At 35.7% G+C, this 20,205-nt stretch overlaps 1 protein-coding gene across 6 annotated transcripts in view; it reads left to right on the top strand.

Annotated features, from left to right (window-relative positions):
• NBEA (neurobeachin) overlaps nucleotides 1-20,205 on the top strand; it is a 524,026-nt gene that overhangs the window by 272,756 nt on the left and 231,065 nt on the right. For all 6 annotated transcript variants that reach the window (XM_075741999.1, XM_075742002.1, XM_075742000.1 and 3 more), the window contains 2 exons: nucleotides 7,016-7,124; nucleotides 10,807-10,973. In XM_075741999.1, coding sequence (XP_075598114.1) covers nucleotides 7,016-7,124; nucleotides 10,807-10,973 — 276 coding nt within the window. The remainder of the gene's footprint in view (nucleotides 1-7,015; nucleotides 7,125-10,806; nucleotides 10,974-20,205) is intronic.

The raw sequence follows: 20,205 nt of genomic DNA, 5'->3' as shown, positions 1-20,205 counted from the left end.
CTGATGAAAGTAAGTCAGAAAAACATCTGTTTCCCTGGACATGTGAGTTGGCAGAACTTCAGGAATGAGTAGAGGAAACAAGAACTTAGCTAAATTATAACAAATGTTCATTTTGTAATCTATTTTGAAAATTGCTGCTTGGGAATGATCTGGTTTTTTAGTTTATCTCAAATGAAAGAAAGATTGGGTAACACAAGCACAATTGTTTTATCTAGCAGCATAACAGCTAGAGCCCTCTCTCTCTCTATAAGACTATTACTAGGAAGAACTGACTGCAGGATAGCAAAGTCAGTTTAGAACAGTCTGAGATACGAATTTTCATCCTTCAGTTCTGATAGATATATAAATAGCACTGTTTGTCACAACCTCTCCAAATACACATCTAAATGTGTTGCAAACATTTTATGGTTTTTACATGTTTCCAAGAGAGTTTGGGTACAGTCTTATCACCCTTTCTATTTCCAAAACTCTACAAAAAAAAAAAACAACAACCTCTCCTGGGTTCTGGCTATTTACCTGAATGACTTCTTGGAACATGGAGCTCCACAATCCAGCCTTTTTAAACCCCAGTATCTGAAAAATAGGGGCTTCTAATTGATTACATGTACTTTTTCATAATTTCCTTTAACCTGTAAGCACTCTGGACTTCTAAAGTAACCTTGCTGAGGACAGAATTCAGGAAAGCAAGCCACATGGATTTAAAATAGCTTCTTACATACTGCTAAACAACATAACTCATATTTATGAATCAGCAGATCCTGAGATGTGCTCTTGCCCAGTCTTCTCTCACTCGTAAGTCTGAGACTCTTCAATTTTTACCTAAAGGAGAGCCTACCATTCACTCTTATTCCTACGGTTACGTCCTGTCATGCTTATTTTAAAGTGCCAGCATATCTTAATTCTAGTTTTTACTTCCAGTTTCCATATGTTCAGCTAGAAACTTCACAGCTATCTGTAAAGAAAGCTCATTTCCCTTTAGAGGTGTACCAGGATTTGAGTCACGAGTGATTTCAGACTGCTTTGTTGGTGGATTCCTTACTGAAAGTCCTTTGATTCAGTCTAAAAACAAATCAAATCCATTTCCTAGTAAGGGAGTTTTAACTGTAGTTCATAAATTTGTGGGCATTAGTAGAAATCAAGTTTGTCTTGGTAAAGAGAAACCATAAGTTACCAAGCCAGTGTTTAATCTCTACCTTATGTCATAAGCATTGCTGCTCAAAGAGGATAAGATTTTTGCTGGTCATCAGTTCCTGGTTGAGATCAGCTCAGCTGGGGAAGGACACAGCAGCACATTTGGCTTCAATTCTGGTAGGAGTTTCAGTGATGCAACGGAAGAAATGGTCACACAAGATAAAGCCATTGTTTTAGGTCAATGTCTTCTTTCTTTTGGTAAATCATGAATTACTGGAAAACAGTATAAAAAGTACAGCAAGCCTGTGGTGATACTTTTCATACAACTCCTTAGTCCTTTGGGAGGATTACTTGTGTAGAGATTAATAAATATGACCAGAAGGCCTTATTCATCACTGTCTCAACATCAATCTATTTAATAGATCTTTTAGGGGTGGTGCTTGCTAAGGCAGGATGAGGATTTACAATGGTGACTAAGAACAATGGGAATAATTCAGTCACAATAAATGTTCAGTTGTCAGTGATAAGGAGATCTCACTAAAGAAGATTTTTTTTTTTCTAAAGGAGAGTAAAAATGGCACTGTTCTCAAATTTCAGATCTTCCCTCTGTTTAGCAAGCTGGAGAGGGACTGTTTACAGGGGCATGGTGTGATAGGACAAGAGGTAATAGCCTTTACCTGAAGGAGGGCAGATTTAGATTAGATGTTAGGAAGAAATTCTTCCCTGTGAGGGTGGTGAGGCACTGGAACAGGTTGCTCAGAGAAGTTGTGGATGCCCCATCCCTGGAAGTGTTCAAGGCCAGGTTGGATGGGGCTTTGGGCAACCTGGTCTAGTGGAGGGTGTCCCTGCCCATGGCAGGGGGTTGGAACTAGATGATATTTAAATTCCCTTCCAAACCAAACCATTCTATGATTCTATGATTCTATATGCATTTTGTGCCTCAAGCTCCTTCTTAATTGGATTGGTCACTCCAGTGCAGGATGATGGTTTGGGAAAGATCCAGAGAATATACTTTTCCCCAAAAGGGAGTGCTCTGTAAAAATCTATGCGTGGGAAACATAGTTGGGCAGATGACTGAAATATCAATCAGAATATATTGGGTGGGTTTCAAACCTGCATTAATATAAACATTATACAATGTAATACATTACATAAATATTTTATAACATAACAGTATATGGAGTTCACGTTCTTGAGAATATATGCTAGAGACTCTTGTTTGATCTTTTAGAAATATATGAGGACATAAAAAACCAAGCTATCATTGAAATTTTCTTATGCAAAATCATAGAATATAGGGCTACAAAAAAAGGTAAACATAATTCTAGAATTGCATCAGAAAAGCTATTTCCAATGAAATAAGGCAGCGTTAATGTTACCATGTAAACAGTGACTAGAAATTGTCTAGAATACTGCTGGCAGTTTTGGCTATGCATTTGCAGAAAAGCTAAAACCAGTGTACGAAATTAGTAAAAACCCAAAAGGCAATCTCTTTTACTAACTGTTTTGTCATACAAGAAAAGTCAGAGAGCTGATTTACTTAGCCTAGTAAAATAGGGGTAGATGGAATATCAGAAGGTCAACAGAAGGAAGAAGAATTGTGTAAACCTAAGGGCAACATTTGCATGAAATGAAACATAAAGACTGCTGAAGAATACACTTGGATTAGAAAGTAAAATAGTTTTAACCTTCAGAGGACCTTCCAAAGCTGTGCTGGAGGCAAGCAACTTGATCACATTTTCATAAACTGAAGACACATTTCATGAGCTAGATTTCATGAAAATGCCTTTCATAAACTAAAGGTAGTTTATGAAAGAGTCTATATGACATAGCTGCATGTCACAGTGAAGGAGTGAATTTGCTGGCCCAGAGGTACTTGTTCGTTTCTCTTATTTGCAGTGCGTGAAGGGAGATTTTTTGATGTACTGGCAGCCTTTGATACTACTAAGTGTGAGATTTTTCTATTGTTTTTTCTATGAAATCCAAAAGATAGTTGTAAGCACTTTTTCTTATGCCAGAAAAGTCTGAGGCTTCTTTTTTTTTTTTCTTTTTTTAAATCTTATGGCATGCATGTGATTGAGTTAGTAAGGATTTAGATAAATTGGTAAGTATTCAAAAGATGACGACATTACCACGCATGTTGATCAGGTGTAACCAGTTAGGACAGTACGTTGAGTTATGCTGTGTCTATATGAATTTGAGATTCAATCAGAGTTGGCTGGCTATGATTTAATCCAGATATAACAGTAATAATATTTTTGCCATCTTTTCCTTAGTAGAAATATAGTTTGAGAACACAGGATAACTTCCAGTTAGAAGGAAAAATTAGTACCAAAAAATATTTTTCAGTAGTGGTTTTATATTTCAAAAAGTAACAAGTTTCCTTGAACAAGCACAGCAAGAACATAAGCAAATTCCTTTGCAAAAAAAACCTCTGTAAGGCACTGCTTCCCTGACCTTGTAGTAACTGCCTTTCCTTTCAAAGCTAAGGTGACACGTTTAACACCTTTAACTTATGCTTCTGTTTTCTGCCCTACATTCTTGCACTTACAAATCAAAAGATCCAGGCCAAGGCTTCTTGTGGAGGCATGCAAAATTTCTAAATGATGGCCTAGATTTTAACCCTTCTCTTTTTCAAAAGTCTGTCTTTCTGGCAAGTGACTTTAAGACTAGTATAATTCTTAATGGTTGTTTAGATGCAAAAGCATAGTTTACCTAGTCTTTGAAGTTCTATCCTAGGTGCATACAAGCATCTAAGGTAAGTGAATCACAATATATCCCTTATTAGCACACATTGATATAACATTATTTAATGATTATATAGTGTTGATAGGCCATGGCCTTACTTTTGTCATAATCCCAATGTTCCACAATACAAACAATTTTTCTTCTTTTTCTTGAAGAAATGACAATCAATAATAGAGATATGACAGTGCATGAAACAACTGTCTAGTCACAGTTGAAATAATACTGAGATATCCCATAAAGATTTTTGACAATAAACAGAGAAGGACTGGACTGGGCTATGTTCATTCTGCTTAAGGTTAGCACCTGCTAGAGCAGAGTATCTTCACTCATCCTACACAGCACATAGTCCAGCTCTTCCCTGAAGCCTATACAGTTCCTGTTTCACCCTAAGATATCATTACAATTGTGTCTGTTTAGTTCAGGTTGCTTGGAATAACATGAGGGCTACACGCTAGAATGATGTGTTCTATGTGTGCTTGGGATATGGTGTGAAAACACCTGCAGAACTTTCTTTGGTATCATTGGAGAGAGTTTAAGTTGATTCAGTCTCATCGATGTGTCTTCAGTGAACTGTCCCTTGGACCATGCCTATACGTTTTCTCGATGTAAGTTAGAGTGAGCCAAAAAATGAGTGGGAACCAAACTAATAATTTGAGTGCAGTAGGCAGTCAGGACCCAATGCTCAGGCATGGTCCCTGGTCCCCTCTTATGTGTCATCTCCTTGACTTTGGACTCTGAAGTCCTGTGGCATTTCAAGGTTACCTGAAATCTGGCTTATTTCACCTAATGTGCTGTCCAAAAGCTGCAGCGACTCCAAAGTTGTTTCCAAATGCATCAGGTCTTTCAGTCTCTGGAGCAGAAAGGTCCATTAGAGGGATGGGAGGTGCAGCTGGGGTCACCAGCAGTTTCAACCAGCTGATTTGAATCATCTTCTGCATGTTTATAAAATTTTTCATTTTCTGTAAAGCAGCCAGAGACTAGTGTTGACAGATAGGGGTTTTTTTTCTTTCTTTCTTTCTTTCGTTCTTTCTCTTTTTTCTTAATATCTTTTCCCTGAGTATTGGCAAGAGATTTATTTACAACTTGTGGAAATTAGCATTCTCTGGGAATCCATTTGAAGTCCATTGTAGGTGTTTTAGTGTATAAATGGGCACAGAGAATGTGAACATTTTTTACTACCCATAAATACAGCTAAGATGAAGATGGCATGTATTTATCATTGCTCGTGAACATTGACAGCTTAGGCTGTTTTTTGAGGCATAAAGACTATGCCCAGATGTCCCAAATAATAAACCCAGTGGACTGAAGTTAGTCTCAATCTTTTCTCACCAAATCATTGGTGGCAGGGAGTGTCTAAGAAACCTATTGATTTCACCTAAAGCCATTTTGAAGTATAAATCCTGCCTGGACCACAGCTGACTCAGAGATACTGAATTTGCACTGTACTCCATTTATTCAATAGTTTATTCATTCAGGAAGGGATGTAGAGCTAATAGACACTTGAAATCTGTGTGTTCGGTTTTGAAATCCTAGCTAGTTGCTTCCAGGTTGTTAATGTCATATGGAAAAGTTCAGGAAGACCTGTGATGCAAAATTTGATTGCAGATGTTAAACACTCACTTTAGAATTTTCTCATTTTAGAGAAGCTTGTTAAAGTCATGAACGCTCACTCCTAATCCATAGCTGAGGGCAATTCTACACTGACCTCTTAACAATAAAAACCGAACACTTAACAGTAATAAAATACTAAGGCATATCTTCCAGCAGGGTAGATCAAAAAATAAAGTTAAATTTTGAAGACTACAATGGAGGGAACTTTAGTCTTTCAGCTTATAGTTTGCCAAAAACTTTTTGCTTTCAAGAATAGCAAAGGGTTAGACATAATAAAAAGGCTTATTAACAGCATGAATATCTGCTGTGAAACTCTCATCCAAGTTTCTTTGTCTTTATCTCTAAACAGAGGCCCCAACATTTATGTCTTCCAATGCCACACACCCATATTAAACATTAGCTCAGGGTAAGCGATTTCCTTCCTTCACAGATGGTAGAACACACCAAAGGAGGCAAGGATAAAGTTCAGATCTTTCCATCTTATAGGTGTAAGGTCTAGTAATCATAGTTTTCATTTCTAATAATCATGACTTTCATTTGTGGTGCTTTTAAGCACCAGACACCAACCTTAGGGTAGAATTTGCTAGAAATTTCACATTCTCAATATAAGAATCTCTGAAATCAAGTGTTCCCCTGATGCTGCAAGAAGGAAAATCCCAGACCGTGTGCCAATTTGACACAATGAGAAACAGTTCTTCCTGATCTTAAACAGACCTGTCAGATCTTTGCATCCTGAAAGATATTTTCCCCTTGCTTTTAAGAAGAGCAAAGCAATTTTTAATAGGACGGGCAACCTTAGATACGGACTGTAGGGACAAGAAAGCAATTGCTTCCATTCTTCCTTCTCAATAAGATATCAGCATTACTAACAACACAGTTTTGTTCATACTGCAATTTTATTATGCATCTCATGGTATTTGGTGATCTTTACAAGAGTCTTAATTTAAGGTGTCTGATTGACATCCTCATTTTCAGTCCAATCTTAATCTATTTTTTCCTTCTTTTTAAGTAAGATTTGTCTAGTTCTGATGCCATGAAAACTTGGAAACATGATCCAGTGTTTGAAAAACATATAAGAGATATTTACATTATTTTGCAATTTTAATAGAATTTTATATCTTTGGTAATCTCATTATTTTCTAAGACTTTGAAATTGGAATATTTATATTAAATGATGTAATGGTATCAATAAGAGTTTAAGAAGTTGTCTAGATTGTTTTAATGGTAGTATAGTATTCATATTCATATTGAGACTGCTGTTAAAAACATGCTCAAAATATAATACTTCCATAAAGAACTTTTTCCTTCAATAATAAATAGCAAGCTTTTTCCATATAACACGATTCGTTTGTGCTTTCACGAATGCAGAAAATTTTGGATAAATTTAAATTTTTCAAGTCAACTAATTTGGCAATTGCATTACAGTAGTTTCATTATTATTTTTTTTTTCCCCATTTAAGTAAATCTGCTGAAATAGCTTGGTACATCAAATACAAAGGTTGATTTTTTATTTTTCTTATTTTAGATTATTGTGTCATGCAATGAAAGACCATATAGTGCGTGTTGCAAATGAAGCAGAATTTATTTTGAACCGACAAAGAGCTGAAGATGTCCACAAGCATGCTGAGTTTGAGGTAAGCTTGAAAGTTGGTGCATTTCTGCTTCTCTGTTTTCACTCAGTTGTCACCTAGACTGTAACCCCATACAATAATGATTTTTTTCTTCCAAGAAAGAAATTTACATTGAAGGCATTTCAAAACTAGTTTTTAAAAGCTTTGGTAAATGTCAAACACAAGGATTGGGTTTAATTTCTCATCTCCTCACTGAAATTCATGAAAACATATACAGCATGAAGAAATCTCTTAATCAGAATATCTAAACTGATATGGCAGACCCTTAGGTTCACAAAAAAACTTTTATTGAAAATAGTCATGCAAATCATGTTAGTAATTCTTTTGGTTGGATTTTATTAACAGTGTATATGAGTTCAATAAGAAAGAAAAGCAATTAATACACTTAAGGCACTTCACAAAAAATAAGAAATAGAAATGTTTTGTTAAAGAGGATTAGCATTTTAACATATTTTTGTTAGAATATTTTGCATTTTGGAGCACTTCAGAACATTTACTTGCTATAATTTATATATTGAAATATGATATTACATCTCTTTCTTGCTGATTAGTAATCATTAACTATTGACAGTAAGATTGTATTTAAAATGTCTATTCTTTTTAAGTATCAGAAGAAGTAACAGAGCAGCTGACTCCCATAACTCTTTAATGTCTATAATTCTTACTCCTAAAATGAGTCAACATTCAATTACTTTCTTCATCAATGAGTGTTTCAGTATACAATTTCAATTACATTGCTTGAAAATGATACGAATACACAAAACCCCCTATTTTTAAAATATATGTTTGGTTTAACAGGTTTTTGATTATTTCTTCAGGATTAGTTTTGTTCCTATTAAAAAAAATTCATGCAAAAGTGATGGAGTAAAGTCAAAATTTCATTTTTGACGTGACTTTATCAAATATGTTTTTGCATTTTTATGGCATTTATACAACATTTCAGCATCACTGTTTTTTATTATTTCCAAACCTGCCTGTGCTTGCATACATTTGTGTATATGTAAATTTATATATATTCACAAACATACATTTCCACATGTTTTATTTCTCAAATGACCTAACATTAAGATAGACTGACTTAGTATTGATGATAATAAATAGCTATATCAATCCCTTCATCTGTCAGAAAATGTCAACAAGCACCTGGTGGCTAGAAATAGGATCCAGTAATCTTAGTTTTGATGAGGTTTTTATCTCCTTGAAACAGCTCTTTTAAATGTGCACTTTGATGTACTAGTTCTTGTGCTCCTTGACCTAGCTGAAAAGTGTGAGACACAGAGATATCTGTTGTCATTTTGAATACACATAACCTTTACTTCATTTTGTCAGAGCAGACAGCAGACACTTGTCATATGGGATTGCAACAACTTTATTACCAAGCATATACTGGATATTTTTAACTTAGATAAAATCACATTTACAATTAAGTGTGTGTCAGAGTGAAGTTTCATATTGCCCCAACAATAAATAACATTTGATATTTATCAGAGCATCATGCAGTAACCTAACATGACAATAGAAGATTGAGTTATCTGCTCTTTGAAGAATACATTGAGGTATAAGATCTGTCAGAACTCTAGACAAAATGAGAATATTCAATTAACTTCCAGCTTCTGTTAGCAAATAGGATTTAGAATATTAACTAAATTCCCTGAAGGAATAGCCTTAAGTCAGTCTTATTGTCTGGTAAAGAAACCAACACATTTTTCATATGTGGAAAACTTTCATTATATTTGTCACATGAAAAACCTCGGCTAGATGTTTTGGATGAGTAAGATAAAATCTGTGAGTCATAAAAGAAAATTATGAAATGTAGCCTGTGTTAAATATGAAACTCAGATGTACTTAAATAAGGCGATGGTTAAAGTCTGAAAGAATGTTTTATATATTGTCTTTAATAATGGTAGGTATATAACTGAACATTTTATTATTCGTCCTACTTGAAAGTAGTAGGGACAAAGAGATTTCTGGTAGTTTTCTGTTGCATAATTGTAAATCTGTCATTTTGTTTTAATAAGCTGTATTGGTATATGTTCTGGGGTTTAGTACATGTTAATCATTGCTCTCAGCCAGAGAAGTGAGTGGCTATTTTATTTTTACCTTTTAAACTTTAATCAAATCATCATGGGTGCAACGATTTGGCCCAAGCTGCACCAAGTTACCGTGTCGCCTGTGTGGTGGGGAGGCAATGGACCAGAATCTAAATTTTATCCTGTGACTCCAGTTGCAAGTCAGGGCCAGGGGAATTCCTCCTAGAATGGGTGCTTCACAGTTAACTTTCATTTTGTTAACCTTTGTAATTGTTCAGGAAGAAAAATGAAAATTTAATTTTACTGTCCAATGAGCTGGTGAAATATTAACCTCATTACTAAGGCAGATCATTGTACTAATTGGTGCTTTTCTGTACAAGAAGATAAATTGAAAAATGAATTAACCCTTTATGAACTAGTGTAACGATTGTTCTTTTCCAGATAGATTAATTGAAATAATGGCTGTAACACAGTGGAAAGACCACTGTTAAAGTCTTCCTGAATGCTAATGTGATCTGTACTAAAAAGGTAGTGTGCAGAAATATGAAGAATAAACGACAATTTACTATGAAGTTAACTTAATTTTAATTGCTTTTTGAAATACTAGAAAATAGGATTCTATTCAGCACTGTGTTACAGCATTGAGCATTGGATAAATGTTCTAAAATGGTGCACAATAACTGTGCATGCAAAAACGTGTCTTAAAAGGTGATTTTAAAATTAGCTGTTTTGAGAATAATTTAGCCTTTGTAATTTATACCTAGAAAATGATAGTTATAATGGCTTTATTTTAATTAGTATGGCTACATTTGCTTTATTTAGACATTTTGAAAGGATCTTTACTAGGAGTAGAAATTTAATTTGAACTTAACATGATTTTGAGAAAAGAAATCGAGAAATTATATTGCACTTATTATACATAAAGAAAAGATTTATCAAAACTAAAATACACTATAGACTTTTGATAGTTTTAGAAACAAATTTGCATGAAGGTCAATAACCACAGAGTTTATTTCAGAGGTGGTTATCTTTTAAAGGAAAAGTGATGAAAACATTAGATCTTTTTCAATTTAAAAGATGAGCAATTGTTTAACCATTAGGTTTTTTAGAAATGGTAGTATGTTATGAAAATTTTTCATGTTGTGTTATGAAATAGAAAATATACTCCTTAATTCTGTAGTTGAAGGGCTTTCTTTCTAGCACCTGCAATAATAAAATTATTAAATAGCTTTTTAATTGTAGGTTTTATTGCAATTTAAAAATCAAAACCAGTGTACATAATTTGTTCTTGTATTTTGTGCTGTGGATGTTATACCTGTATTTTATACCTGAGAACACACAAAACTTTTACAAATAAAGATCAACTTTTAAGGCATATCTGTTGTCACACATATACATACAGAGATGTATAGCTAAATATTTTTAATTGCAATTCCATTGTCTTTGCCCTTGATATTTCAATTTTTACATGTTCTGAGTGCTTTTGCACGGATAATGTATAGTAGTAGAACCATTTCTTTTGAATGGTGTGTCCTATTCCTCCTAAAAGTATTTTAATGAATTCTTGTCATATTTAAAGGCTTTTAGTAAATAATCATTTTAAGGAGATTCGAAATAGCCTATCTTTTATGAAGTAGATGTACTTTGATTCCTAGTCGCAGTGTGCTCAGTATGCTGCTGACAGAAGAGAGGAGGAGAAGATGTGTGATCATCTTATCAGCGCTGCTAAGCATCGAGATCATGTTACAGCCAATCAGCTGAAACAGAAGATACTCAACATACTGACAAATAAGCATGGTGCCTGGGGAGCTGTTTCTCACAGGTAAGCTGAAAACATAAAATGTATGGGTTTTTAATGTTACTTTCCAAGTTTCAAAGAAGCAGTCATACAACTAAAATATGAATGTATTAGGAGCTAGTATTGCTAAAATATATTTTCTCTGGTAGTTTTTTCTTCAACTGGTTCTTGAGAAGTCCTCTTTGCTAACAATTCGCAAATCAAACTCCTTTATAGACTGCAAACATAATATTTTACCATCTTTTAAATAAATTTTAATGAGTATTTTTTTATTATAACGCAGTTTTACTGTTAGTAGATCAGTAGGTTTTGAGGCTCCTACCAGTATTAGAATCTGAGTGAAGTGTTCTGAATGAGATAGAGAGATGTAGAGATTTCCATACAGATGGCAACAGAGGAAGACTGAAATAAAGAGAGTCAAAATGACTTGTCTAGCCTTACAAAGTAAGTCAGTATTAGAATAACCAGCAGAACCAGATCACTTGAGTTGCTGTCTAATGCTTTGTTCTGTTTATAGTTTTTTCTGTGCAAGTAATGAACTGATAAGATCATCAGGTAAATATCCTACACCAAAGCAGTAGTCAGTGCCAGCCATGCACAGTCAAACTCTGTATGCTTAAAGCAAAACTTGTACTTAAATGTAGCACGTGCAAAGCTGAACATTAGTGAAGTGCACCTCAATTCTGCAGGTACTCCTGTTAAAAAATAAATTAAATTAAAAAAAAATGCAAAATATATAATTTCTACTGTATGTAAGTGATATTATGGTATTTGAGGTTTTAATCAGAGCTGTATAGAGTATTGTTTTTAAAAGTTCATTCTATTCAAAATAGAGGTGAAATTAAATATTTTCATATATCATGCCAAAAAACAGAGCCTTGCTCTTCTGAATCACAAAAATAGCCAGTGGCTAAGGTGCTGACCCTCATATGGAAGACTTGAGCTGAAATTGCTCCTTTCCTTCATTCAGAGCAAGGTCTTGAACCGGGGTCTGCCATGTGAGCGCCCTGTCTGCAAAACTAGAGACTGCCAAGTCTCCCTCTTTGTGCATTCTAGCCACAAATACTTGATTATTTATTCAGAGTGGAACAGCTCAAACAAGAGAAATCAAAGAAGTTCTACTCCCAAATATCCAAATTTTTACAGCTTGATTTTCTACTTAAATCCTGTTTCAGCCCAGTCTGAGTTAAGCAAAGCAGAACAGAAAGTTCCATTTTAGCTCTGAAAAACCTTTCAAGTAAAAATCAAGTTGAGACTGATAGACTAATACAAAAACTTTTATCTAGATAAATATTTTCTTTCAAAAAAATTTATTTGGATTTAACTTGAATACACATCTAGGGCTTAAGCCTATCAGAAAAGCTGCCAAATAATAAATTTGACATGCCAGTAATAATGTTTAATGAATACCACATATACCGTTAATTCTTTTTGTAATTCTGTCTAGTTGGTGCTTGCAGTTATAGAGAGTTTAAAAAAAATTGAATTTTTCATGTTCATCATCCTTATATCTTCCAAAGAAATCACTATTTCCTGGACTATAAAGGAGATGTATTTATTTTTTAAGGTGGTAGAAAGTATGGAAATTCAGTCTTATAGAAACTCTGTAGTCCAACGCCAGACATGTTCTGGTGGAAAATACAAAAATGACAAGTAGAAGATATGGTGATATGGTTAATATAGTAGAAGATATTGTGATATGGTTAATTCAAAACAGCCTTAGTCCATTATGGACACTCACGTTATCTCTAGTTGAGGCTTAAAGTTGTGTATCTGGAGACTTGAACCTGATGAAAATCAGTGCAATTTTCAGTCCTTTTAATGTCTTTGAATTTTTGAATAATGTTGTTGCTCAAGTTCATGAGTGGCTGCAGACACTTTGCAGGCTTAAGTCAGTTCCTGGTCACTAACTTTTTCAGGAGACCACCTCTTCTTTGGGCTAGATAACTTTCCTCTCCTGGATTGTTGATGGCATCCTAAATGGCAACAGACCACTGCTGCAGCTTTTTTTGCTCTTCAGTCCATGATAGTTTTCGATGGGCCATGAAGCTGCTTGACGCCTGTGACAAACCTATCAAATTTCTCACATGGAGTAAAAGAAACTCTTATTTTATTCCTGTCATGCCACTTCCCCAGTGTGTCTTCTCTCAATTACTTGCAGCGCTGCTTTCGTATTTCGGCACTCGCTGTGTTAGGTGCAGATGTTGGCCTGGTTGTATTTTAGCTGCAGGCCACTGTTTAACCTGGAGCAGGGGGAACGTGGTCACAGCACAAGGACTCCAAGTGGGGTTCCCCATTTGCAGGAGGCGATCAAGAAGCAGACAGCCTTGCACTGCAGGTCTCGCCATGCATGCCGTGGCAGCTGTGTGATCCACCTCACAAGTGCACCTTCTGTCATGAGACCTAGTGGACTGTAAATGGAAAGGGCTGGGATGGCAGTGGGTAGGGGGACATGCCCAGTGGGAGACCCTCTGAGCCTTGTTAAGGACCAAGGTCTCTGGTTCTCAGTGGGCAGATTTAAAATCCTTCAAGTGCAGAAAGTAGAGTGGGGTCTCATTAAACTGCTTAGGCACAGAAGGCAAAAACTGTTGTTAATTAGCTAGTTCCTCCGGTACTTTTTATATGATGGAAATTGAGATGGGTTCTAAAATTGTCATACCTCTGGTCTTGGCCAGCAGGAGACACAACAGGCCTGAAGTCTCCGTTTTTAATTCCTGACACACAGTTACAGCGTTAGCAGTCTCTTTATAAACTGATGCTTCTCTGTGCCCCAGGAGATACAGCCTAACTGGAATACAGAGTTACTTAAAAAAAAAAAAAAAAAAAAAAGGTTGACACTCCAGACCTCTAGACCTCTGTAGTGACTCCATCATTTCTACTGGGGAGAGTGTTCCCAGTTCTGAAGGCACACAGCTGGTCTCCTGGCCATCTCTTGTGCTGGAGACCATTTGTTCAAACAGTGAATTGGGGAGATCGTTCTCAGGCCCGGGAGGGGCAGGGGTAGAAATAGGGAACTGCCTCTGCATGGTAAATGCTCGGGCAACAGCAATGCCTTTCGACAGCCAAAATGGATAAGATAGGTAAGAAACTGAGGGGGGATAAGTGTGATTCTTAAAAGCTTCAGTTCTCTACCACAAACACAATCTGCAGCTACTGATTTACTGATAATTATAGCATATAATACATAGGTGGTTTTGTTTATCTCTCTTCAAGGTAAAGAACAATTTTTAAGTTCTTTAACATAGATGCTCATGTTATAAAATATTAAGGTCTCATTTTGTGAAATATGACCCAGCTGTAGAGAAAATTTTTCTTTGTGTTTGTGGTTGAACACAATGAGCTTTTAAGCCTCCCCAGCTTTTGTGTCTGTGTGTACTGTTTTTGCAGAAAGCAGCAACCAGCATTTACTGTGTTTAATCTGTAGGTGCCGCAAGGTTTACTCGTTGTTCATTAAGAAACAAAGAGACTATTAAGAAACATAGAAACTTAGCACTGGGATGAAAAACAAAAGGTCTGATGAGTGAAATTCTATAGTATTTATAAGTTATGAATTTTAAATATATTATCATAAACTCTTCTCAAAATGTCTGAAGAAACAAGAATGAAATTGAATGGTGTGAGTCATCAAAATACCATATGAAACTTTCAATTCTAAGTTAGATTAAAATTACATAAAGATAATTGAATTAAAAATAACATAAAATTGTAAGTGACTTGCATTTCAATTACCTTCTAAATTACCTATTAATTTTTGAAAGAGAAATTAATTATATGCAGGGGCTCCACCACTAAATAAATGCCTACAAACACAGTGACATTGCACAACCTATCTGCATCCATACATTCATCAGTCAGTACAGTCTGAGTTGGTCTGAGAACCTGTTTACTCTTTCACCTCCTTCTGTCTAAAAATGGTAAATAAGTTTTGAAAAAAAATTTATTTTGTGTTGCTTGTCAGTGTTAACTTCTTTCCCTCTTCACAAATATTTTCCCTTCACCTCTTAAAGTGAAAACCAGAGTTCTTTTGCTCGATTTCTTGCAGGTGTGAGCATCAACTCCTCTACAACAAAAGGAAATTATTGAATCATCTTATATTCTCCTACATATCTCAGACAAAGAATAATAGATTTCAAAATAAATCTCATTAGTTTGTTATAAATCCTGTTTGTGCCCTTAAAACAAACTAATTCTGTTTTCCTCATTATGGCAATTTGACGCTTTCAGGTATCTTCATAATAGCTTACTCTAAACATACTGGTTTTCCCTTTTTTAATTTCAGCATTACACCAAAATTAGAATTCTGCAGGTTTTTCCCATTCAGATGATAAATTGATGAGTTGGTTATTTCTTTGATGCATTGCCACTTGTTCAGAGTGAATATGCAACATCCTATTTCCTTGAACTCAGGAAGAATCAAACAGGGTGTTTCATAGCTTAGCGTTCAAAGCTTCTTTAAGCCAGCACTTACTCTTAGCTTTTTTCAGGGTTATAGTCTTCATGTCACAACATATGCTTCCTTCTGTCTTCTCTGTCAGCTTCATGTGGTGCTTCTCTTCCTCCCCATCTGCTTCTCTCCTTACACACGTCTTTCTTTAAAAAAAAAAAGTAGAAAAAAAAAAAGTTTAGTGAAACCTGTCTGTACACACAGTTCAAGTTCCTTATCAACCATATGCATGCCTGTGTTGTGGGCCATAATCTGTTAACGTGTTTGTTTGGAGTATTCTCTTATTTCAGCTTCTTGGTTTAACCAGATATCTCAACTTTTCAAAAACTTTTATTCAAGAATACTGTTTATATAGCTTTACCTTACAGTTTCTATAGGTTTCAGGCAATCTGGGGCAATCAAAGAGTTCTGAATTCCAATTTGTGTTCTAAATCTAAATATGAAATACTTGTCATAGATATTTTCACATGATCAGTTTTGATATACACAGGAGGATTACTTTAATGAGAAAAATGACATTTAAAAATGAGCCTTGGTTCTCCTGCTTTCTGTGATTTGATGAAGGAGGTTCTACCTACATTAAAGCAGCTTTACCAAATACCGAGTATACAAGGGCTTTTTCTGTTCAAATCCATCTTTGGTTAAACTAGACACCCATAACAAATTAATCATTCATGGTGGAGGGCAGAGCTGTCAAACTCATTCTGTGGTGAAGACCAAATTCGTCTGGGGAGACAGGCTGGAAATAAAAAGTTTCTTGCCAGACAGCTAGTTCTGCCTCTCACTACTGCGTGTGCTTCTGCAGAGATTGGGTTCTGCTGGGGGCCAGGGGGAAAAGTGGAAAGAGGATAACCACCCTTTTTTTGAGCCTATGGGGCTTGGCAGTTAAATAAGTTGATTCTGGGACAATGCTGCTTCTAAACCAAATGTTTCCAGTTTGCAGCAAGGGAGACCAGAATGCAGGAATTTAGCAAGAAGGAGTTTCCCTTACAGCTAGCCTTTGGCATGCTCTGACTCGATCGCTATACTAGCTGTTGTCTTAGGAAGTTCAGAGAGACGCAGAACCTATCCTGTCCCCCACTGCAAATCAGCTTCATCTGGTTTAGCTATTCATTCATTTCTGGCTCATTTTAACCGCTAGACATAAATTACAAAGGCAACTTTAGAACAGTGGAAAAGATGTAGGACCAGATCCTGCCTACTGGATCCAGCAGTGTGCTTGACATGCCTGTTGTTAAGAGGGCCTGTTAAGGTTCTGAGTTTTTCCACATACTCTGTAAGAACTATGAGTTTTCTGTGTTTCTGGAATTGGTGGAATCTATTTTTCTTTGTAGAATAGGTCCTTCCAGATTGATGTGATAGAACCTGCACACTTTTCAGCTCATTCATGAGCTAGCCTGATTACAAGTTCCAAATATTTAGTTCTGAGATGATTTCATTGCAACAAAACATTAAGGAAATGCTTTTCTGTCTTCTGTTGTTTTTACTTAACTGTACTACTTGAGATACCTTGAGATCAGCAAATATGTCAGCAGTATTCACTTTTTAGGTCCAGTATTAGTCATTCTTCTGTAGTTTTTAAACTACAATGTTTTAAACTACAAGTTTTTAAACTTTCTGAAGTTTTTAAACATAAATGTGAGTGAGACTATTTTTCTAATCTGATCATTCTTTTGAAGTATTTTACTATTTCAATCCCCTTCTTACTTTTCTTACTGTGTTTTCAACTTTGTGCTGCTCCTGCTGCTCTGCACCCATTACATTACAACCTTTACCCAATATGTACCCTCTTTCTTCCTCCCTCCCTCCCTCCGTGATTGCTTACTGCTGTGGTGGAAGGCAGAGATTATTTGAAAGAGCTCTTGCTAGTGCTGGAAAAAGGGGGATAGAAGAATTCTGTATCATTTTCTAATAATAAGAAGTTAGATGTAGGATGCTATTTGCAGCATAGAGATACCTGCCAAGAAAGGACTATCGTATAACCGGAGATGGGCTGTATGAGTGAGCGCACAATTTGCTTACGTGAGATTTATTCAGTTCTTTATTTGTGCAAGGTTATTCAGTTGCTTTGAACTGTGGTGCTGTTCATTATGGATTTTTTCCCACAGCTGGAAGAAACCTCTGAAGAAAATTGTTTCTTTGGAAAGAGGTAGCATTTTCCAATGTTGGGAAATGCATTGTACTTAGGGAAGACTTGTTCACATCTACACAAAGACTTTTTTATCTCTAGGAAGTACAGTACATTATATTTCATATTAAAGGAAGGCTTCTGCATTTTCTTTCATATTATTACTTCTGCAGTAAGAAAATTAGTTTTTCTTTTTTACTCTGTTTTTTTTTTTTTTTTCAGTTCTCTTCAATATGGTCTCTGTTTCTGACTAAAATTTGGGTTTCCCTTTTGGCTTCACAGCAAACACAAAGAGGAAAATGTGGCAATGCTGTTTTTCTGTAAGTTTTAGAAACAGCAGGTCTATAGATGTCAGCAGAGTCTTTAACTGCAACAGAATATATATCCAAATTGCATACAGTCAACTTACTATATAATATATATATTGTAGCAGTAAGAAGGGAATTTTAAAGAATATATACATTAAGAGGAAGGCCAACCTTAACAAACCTAGAGGGACTTCTACTCCTTCTTAAGTCTAGCCATAGACCTAGCTCATACATGCAGCCATTCAGCTTCCAGGATACCAGTCACAGGAACAGCCGTAATGGTTCCGACCAGCGGTCCGTCTAGCCCTGTAACCTATCTTCAACTGTAAGTGAATGCTTAAGAAACAGAAAGACAGGACAAGTAGACATGATAGGTCCATCTAGTACTCACTCAGACTCCTTGAATTTTCAACTCAGGATTTCCTGAGGAATCTCAGTCAGTCTCGATTTTGAAATTTCCTCATCTCAGTAGGGCTTCAAAGTCCAGCTGCCTCTCTTCATGTTTTCCTCCTAGTTTCTACAGTGGAAACAGCCCTGCCTCCAATTTGGGTAGAGGTAGAAACTCAGTAGAAACCATGAGGGAAGAATTTCTCATTAGGCAGATAACACTTCTCACACAATTTTCACTTTTTCTCCCATGCCTATCTATTAACGTCTGCGCAATATAGAAGTGGATTTCCCATCTTCATAAGTAAGAACAGAAAGCAAAGAATAAAGAAGGAACAAAACCCATAGATTAGACAATTCTGAAAAAGTAAGTTTTATGTTTCTAAGAAGGCCTTTTTTTCCTCAGAAATGAAAATTTGTTGATTTGTTTTTTTATTTTGGACATAAAATGGTTGAGAAACATCGTAATTTTTAAGTCACAGTAAGCTGTTGTAGTACCATTACACTCCAGGATTCCTTCCCATGTGATGCTTCAAGTAGATTACAAAAGATGAATGCAAAGATGTAGTAAATGTGGTTTTTTTCTAAGAGAAACACATGTAGTGTTTTGACAGACTTCTGAGACATTTTTGTTGGAAACATCAGAAATGCAAAGTTTAACCAGAAGTGAAAACCCAGTGGAACCATTTTAATTCCCCTCTTCTCAAAAACCTTAATATGTCTTGTACTTTTTTATTTGAAATATATTTATGTCCAACCATATGTTTGACAAATAAAGACGTTCAGAGTAGAGTCTGGAAAGGAACTGAAGATTTATTCATCTTCAGGCACTGAGGCAGGCGTAGTCTGGTACATCCCTATCACACACTTTGCATCTGCCTTTCTTTGAGGGTGGAGAGTGGAATCCTACAAATGTGCTAGAAAACCTGTTCTGTGTCTTTGATAGCTTCATAGTTGAATTTGCATGTGCATTATAGGATCTTTTTCTTTGCTACAAATTAAATAACTGGTTCTAAACCTAGCCCTTCTCAAAGTCTTTGGAAGCTGATACTGTCCTTTCAGGCTGTTGACCTCCACACAAAACACAGTTCTTTTCAGTCCTCCTTTACGGATTAAATTATCTATATCTCGTGTAATGTTGGTGTCTTGCTTTAGATTCCTTGCAGTTTACTTACATCTTCCTCACAAAGAGGTACTGCAATCTGAGCACGTGATTGCAGGTGAGCCCTCAACAATGCACAACTCTGCTTTGTTTCACACTATAGCTTTACTGATGCACCCTAAAATGAGATTGTAGGCTCAGTCAGTCCTTCCCAGAACCACTCTGCAGGCTCTTCCTCCCTTCTACTAATTGACAATCACTTGCTGCTTCATATCTGTGCTTGTAATGGGTTTTAAGACTGTTGTGTCTCTCTTTCATCTCACAGATTTTAGCCTTTTTAAAGTAATTTTGAATTATTATTCTCCTGTGCTATTCTTACAATTCTCACACCTTCTTGTCACCTCAAGTTTTATTGTGGATTTTCTCTGATTCTTCCTCAAAGTTGGTAATGAAATGTTTAATACAGCAGAATTCAGGAAACAACCCATACAGTCTCCCACTTGAAAATATGCCAAATCTGGTCACAAACCTTTGATACTCACTGTAAAAAAATCCAGGTTTTAACCATTCATGTACTCCCCTATTATATTGTTACATATTTCTCTTAGTCTATGGGAACAGTAAGTACTCTTGTGTCAAAAGTTCACTATTCTGATTAAGCTGTAGATGAATAAATAGATAAATCAAATGGAAAAGGTGTAAAGGAAATTACTTCTTCATAATAAACCCACATTATATGGTTTCATATTAATTTGCTGATTGATAAATTCTTCTAGTATCTTTGCATGTATCAAAGGTAAACATTAGTTTACAATGCATTTAGTGTGGTTTTCCCCTTTTAAGATCACATAGCGTCCTTTTCCAATCATCTGGAGTCACACCTATCC

Source organism: Balearica regulorum, chromosome 1, assembly GCF_011004875.1.
Source record: "Balearica regulorum gibbericeps isolate bBalReg1 chromosome 1, bBalReg1.pri, whole genome shotgun sequence".
In the NCBI taxonomy this organism is placed as follows: domain Eukaryota; kingdom Metazoa; phylum Chordata; class Aves; order Gruiformes; family Gruidae; genus Balearica; species Balearica regulorum.
This window is presented reverse-complemented; position numbering and strand designations above follow the sequence as displayed.